The sequence below is a fragment of the Macrosteles quadrilineatus genome, unplaced genomic scaffold, assembly GCF_028750875.1.
Source record: "Macrosteles quadrilineatus isolate MER2022 unplaced genomic scaffold, UCM_ALF_1.0 Scaffold_1__1_contigs__length_201487025, whole genome shotgun sequence".
Lineage (NCBI taxonomy): Eukaryota > Metazoa > Arthropoda > Insecta > Hemiptera > Cicadellidae > Macrosteles > Macrosteles quadrilineatus.
In genome coordinates this window covers 38,189,809-38,195,665 of record NW_026542594.1, presented here as the reverse complement: position 1 = coordinate 38,195,665, position 5,857 = coordinate 38,189,809, and the positions used below count along the sequence as shown (strand labels likewise).

The window sequence follows — 5,857 nt, the reverse complement described above, 5'->3', positions numbered from 1 at the left end:
GTTGGCCGTAACTATCAAAATATTCAAGCATCCCCTCTCGATTCAAATAGAAAGCCACCCAGTGAGTCCCACCTTCATTGTGTGGATCAGTGTTTACAATTATTGCAGTGTGTGGTGAGATGCGTCGTGGGATTCTGTCAGCAGCGTAGACTCCAACATTGCGCACAGGAAGTGTGGCTAGATATTTTTCAATCTGTAGCGTGTTCATTCTACAGTATCATAACCAATAGTAGCAGTAGATGCTGTTTTTGTTGTACTGGTAGAGGTGCTAAAACAAGAACAGTAGTAGGATCTCGCATCTCCGCTGGTATCCAGACATTCGTCCAAATTTGTTGTCAAATGCAACCAACCACGTATTGCGACACAGTTGGTGAGCGCACATCGACTGTTTGTAGACTTGTGATTTCGACATCGTAAAACGTTTGTTGACATTAAATTATTGATTGAAGTGATTGATTCGCAACCAATTGCACCGATATCGATTACATTGGTAGTAACAAAGTCCATCACATGATGACGCTTTAAATATTCTTTCTTTTCCAATCCCTTGACATAAACCGTCGGTCTTTTTGATATACAATCAGTCAATTTGTTAAAAAGTTCGTAGTACGCAATATCACCGAACTCCCATCGTAGTCCGTGGCAGTGTTTTGTGAGCCAGTAGCTTTCCCTCAGTTTTTCATCTGATAACTCTGATCGATCGTAAGGTGGTTTAGCAATATGATGCATAAGTAGTATGCCGGTGTCGGCTTCCAAGACGCAAACTTCCTTCAGTGTATATTCATTTTGATTGTCCTTGAAACATTGAATGTCCACAATGATGGGTGATGATATATTCAATTTCTTGAATGCTCTGCGTAAACGGTCCATCTCAAACGAATGTTTATTGAAGACTGATCGATTAACCGCCAAAGTCCACAATTACATTGCGCTGTCGATCAATCTCGATAACATTGTCAAACTCGGCATAAACCAAACAGTTGACAGTTTCGGTAAGCGCGTCGTCGAATCCGAGTTCCATTCGAACACTACCGTTACGCACCAGATTCCAATGTGTAGTGTCACTTGCAGATAAATCTGGTGTTAGGTCGAATGCCATCAGGCAGTATCCTTGACCAAAATCTTCCCTACTGATAACAGTGCCGGCATCGCTAAAATGTACACCAGAACCGGAGAACATCGAATGATATGCCATAACATATTTATCCTTTGATTTTTCAAAGTGGGGCTGTAACGGTTTTGATGGAACTTGTTCTCCGTCAACATATAGACAAAAGAAGTTTGTTTTAAAATGTTCGAAGTTGTAGGGATTCTTTTTAAAATCTCCATTGTATGCGGCGTTCGTAACCATTCCCACTATGACGCGTTTCGGCACTTGGCCGAGAAACATATTGTCCAAAGTCTTGTTACGTATTCCAGAGGGTAGTGTGAATGTTTTCAGCTCCACTCGTGTGATTGGATATTTTGCCGTACCAGTCTGGAGTGTTTTACTGTGCGCCAACAGTGCGGTGGGACTTATTTTGCATCTTCGAATCCAGAGACTAATATCGACAATATGTACCTTGAATTCACCAGCACTGGCCATAATGGAGAAAGCATCTTTTGATCGAATAAATTTAAATCTCAACTCTACGCCATTTAGCATGAACTTATTCTGATTGCAAATATCCACATGCAAATGTCCGAGCATATCAATCTCACGGCTTTTATTAGTTAGTTCCCGTCTCGCTTTGAGTCCTTCATTTTCTTCCGCACAATCGTTCATGTCAATTCCATCGTCAGTGTACCAAAGACTGCATGTTAGATGTGATTTTCTAGCATCGTATCCATAGTTCATTAACGTTTCAACATACGCTCGATATGCGTATGTGTTGTTTTGGGGAGTAACAAGTTTTTGATTCATAAACATATCAACTTGACTGAATAGTGAGTGTAACCAGTTATTGACCGGCCCAACTGTTTTCGCCTCTTCGTCAGTAGTGACCGCAGTTCCGTTAGATTTAACAATAGACGCGGTCAATTGTATCATTGTTTGTGAAAGGTCAGTGTATTCATCACCATTACCCGGAACTACAAACTCTATTGGCGCATCATCGGTCAATGTGGATATTGGTTTGTACTGGACCCATTTGCCACTTTCAATACTCGTCTGCGTAGGTGGTAAGGAGAATAAATCCAGCTCGGTTTTGACACACTCACATGATTTTTGATGTAGGAACGACATTTTTTTTCTCCTCCTTCTTTAACTAACTAAAAATATCAATAGACTTCGAATTTTTACTGCGACGAGTACGTTTCTTCGGCAAAGTCACCTTCTTCCTTGGCTCTACTCCTCCTCGTCGTCGTATCCTCCCTACTAGTCTCTTGTGTTTCACTCCTCCAACTCTTCTTCTTCTTCTTGATGTAGACGTCCGCACCCTAAGAAGTTTAGCCAACGACTGTGGTGTAACAGGCTTTCTGCCACGGCCACGCATTGCGCGTTTCGCGTTATTCTTACGCGTTACGCGTCGTTTCCTCGCGCCAATGTCGCCGCCTCCGCCGCCATTAAGCATAATACGTTCTATCTGTTCGTCAGCTTTACGTTTCAACGATCCAGTAAACTCTCTAAGTCGTAAGTTGGCGGCTGATTTTGGATCTGTAATTTTACCACCTGCCAGATCGGTTAGGAATCCAACACTGGATCTTAACGCTTCTTGTCCCACCGATTTTGCTCCGGACTTGATCAGTGGCGCGATAGTGCGAATCATACCGCCCAGAAAACTACCGATTCCATGTCCTCGCTGATATGGTGCACCGTGAAATACTCGATCGATAGCACCGCCAGTCTGTTGTAATTGTTGCCGTCGGTAGTATGCCAAATAGGGATCATTCAGATTGATTATCATTATTGCTGCTGTTGCTGCTGCACTCTCCTAAAATGAAGTTTCACGTACGACGTTCCAAACATGAATGGCAGTTTTTTCCCTGTGTGATCCCTCAAGTCGATTTCCACTGTTTCAAATGTGGATTTCATAACGGGTACATAGTGCGGACTTGTGAATGACACTGAATTGTACGAACCGTACTTGTACGTATCTATATTGATGTTGACTATATTCAATAATGGCGCTGTAGTGTCGCCGATAAATTGTGGCTCTATCAAGTCGCAATACACATAAATGTGCGCTGGAATACCCAATGCGAGGTTTGGTGCTTTAGAACCAATCAATTCGGTAATATTGGGTTTTAATATATTTTTCTCGTCATAATCGAAACCCAACTGCTGTGATAGTTTCTCACTCAGACTCACATTCGATACGTTTTCGTTCATGATCCTGAGTTTAACTCTGTTGATTCTCGTGTCGTATGAAAATTCCATATAATCGTGGATGTCTTCATGTTTGTTTATTGTATTCAATAGATCATCAAGATTCCTATAGTATCCGCCTGTAATTTTAACAGCGAACTGTTCTGTATCACGGATCGTCGATCTCGCTAGTAAACTATCATACTGAAATCGTATTGTTTCGTCATCAACATTGTTTTCATTCACCACAAATGAACAAGGATAGTGAATGTCCACCAAAGCCAACTCCCACTTGCCGTCTAATTGGATGTGTTTGGACAAGTGTGTGGTATAACTGGTCACTGTATTTTGTGGGAAATATTTCATAGAACTATTGCTGGACAATGTCATAAAAAATTGACTGATACTACTAGACATGCTGTATATCGTGCGCAGCTACCCAAGAGTTAAACTCGTCTCCGTAACCTTCCCACTTCACTAGGTATCGCTTACTGTGTCCTCGACCTTTAGTCTCTATTATTTTATCAATCTTAAACAAGTGATTGTCGGGTAATGTAACTTTTTGTATTTCCTCTTCGTAAAACTGTCCATTCAATTCTTCACCATTGAGATCGGTAAGTGTGTACAAAGGTAGTGGCGTAAACACATTCACTCGATGTATCGAAAACACTTCTTTACTCCAGTTTGTCTCGTAGCCTTTGCTAAATCTCCCTTTCTCCCTGGCTATTCGAACTGTATCACCTACTTTTAGTTTTGGTTTCACTCGTCGTGGTATCCTTTTAAACATATGTTTTAATACATTGTAGACGACATGTTTGTCACCACCGTCCACGTCTACAGGGCGTAGTCTATTGCCCAAACTCCTGTGCACACTATTGTTGTACGCATTCACCAATTCTTCCAACACATTGATGTAACGATAAGTGTTTTTATGAGTCAAGTATCGCCACATACGAGTCTTCAAGGTCTTATTAACTCTTTCGATCACCCCGCTTTTGATATCAGGATTTTGTGTGGTTACATATTTAATTTTATATTTTTTAAACAATCGTACGGTCTTTCTACCTGTGAATTCACTCCCTTTGTCGGTTTGTAAGCACGTTGGTGTTTTATTAGCTTCTTTGAAAATATCCTCAAAAGCGGTAGACACCTCAGCACCTTCCTTCTTCTTTAACGGTCTAACATAAAGACGCTTACTAAACACATCAATCACTGACAGCAAGTAGTTAAAACCATCATTGTATTTGCTCAATCCTCGCATATCGTTTAAATCCGCCTGCCATAGTTCATATGGTCGAAACACCATATAAGGATTGCGTTTAAATCGTTTACGGACTGGTTTATGCAAAGTATAAGTGTCTTGTGTTTGTAACCAATCAACTATTTTACGTTTGGAAATATGTTTCTCTCTCGCTCCTCGTACTAACGGAGCTACGCCGCCATACGAGGCAGGATCGTTTGGATTATAATACAACTGTTCCATTGTTTACGGTTCGTACGGTTCCCAATTGTTGAGTGACTGCACAATCGAATCTTGAAGTACCTCTCTTCTCACTGCACGGTGATCAGCCACTTGCCTTTGTGGATACGGAGCGTGACCCACCCGCCTGACATATGCAGACTGTAAACGATCTGGTAATAAATATCTCCTTCGCCCTGTCACTGACAGCGCGGCTGCCCCCCCTCTTGCCCCATCATCAGGCTCATCCATTGTTTCTTCTACCGAGTCATATACTGATTCATCTGTTGCCTCATCAAACGTTAAATAGTCCAACGCTTGTTTGTTATGTATATATTCTTTAGGGACATTCATCAGTTTCAATGCGCTCAACATTTCGTTCCATCCTGGCGGTAATGAATGTGCCGCTCGAACTCGTACGATTGCATGTGTCACATCGACTAAATTGGATCCTGGTATTTTGTTACCCTGTATAATCACTTCAAAATTATCATTCCAGCTAATCAAACTGTCGTCGCGTGTTATGAAGCGCAATAAGTTTCGAGCGCTATCTTTATAAGTCTTTGAAAATGTTTCAACAATTTCCTCTATTTGTCCAGGGTAAACACGTCGCTTGTTATGTTCTTGCTGCCCATACTGTCTGTCTCTTTCACCAGCCTCGTTAATCTGATCACCTAGTTTGGTGTTCACAATGGGGATACTAACTGGTTCACGATTACTTGACGCTACGTTTAAAAAACGATGTAACACTTGACTGTACAACTTCCATTTATCACTATCATTGAGTTTTTTATTATTCATTATCTCTTCCATTTCGTCATCCAAACTTTTGTATGAACGTTCAGTTGAAAGTGACTGTTGATTAGCCGGCGATTTTAAACGATCAAATAACTCTTGTGGAACAATGACCATTTTTCGTGCATGCTCCATTATCGTGTAACTCTGTGTAACTTCACGCACGGTGTCTCAGAATAGAATGACAAATCTTTATATGTATGTAGACGTAGGAGTCACCTGATTAATACAAATTTTAGTTATTTAAAGCTGATTGTACAACTGCTTGCAACACAGTACTTAATAATAATGGGATAATAGTTCCACCTCCTTTTTGT

General features: G+C 41.0%; 1 protein-coding gene across 1 annotated transcript; it reads right to left on the bottom strand.

The window, feature by feature from the left end:
- Positions 1-901: 901 nt before the first annotated feature.
- LOC128996181 (uncharacterized protein F54H12.2-like) lies at positions 902-2,224 on the bottom strand. The gene has a single exon (XM_054421323.1). The coding sequence runs from the start codon at positions 2,222-2,224 to the stop codon at positions 902-904; it is 1,323 nt and encodes a 440-aa protein (XP_054277298.1).
- Positions 2,225-5,857: the final 3,633 nt, after the last annotated feature.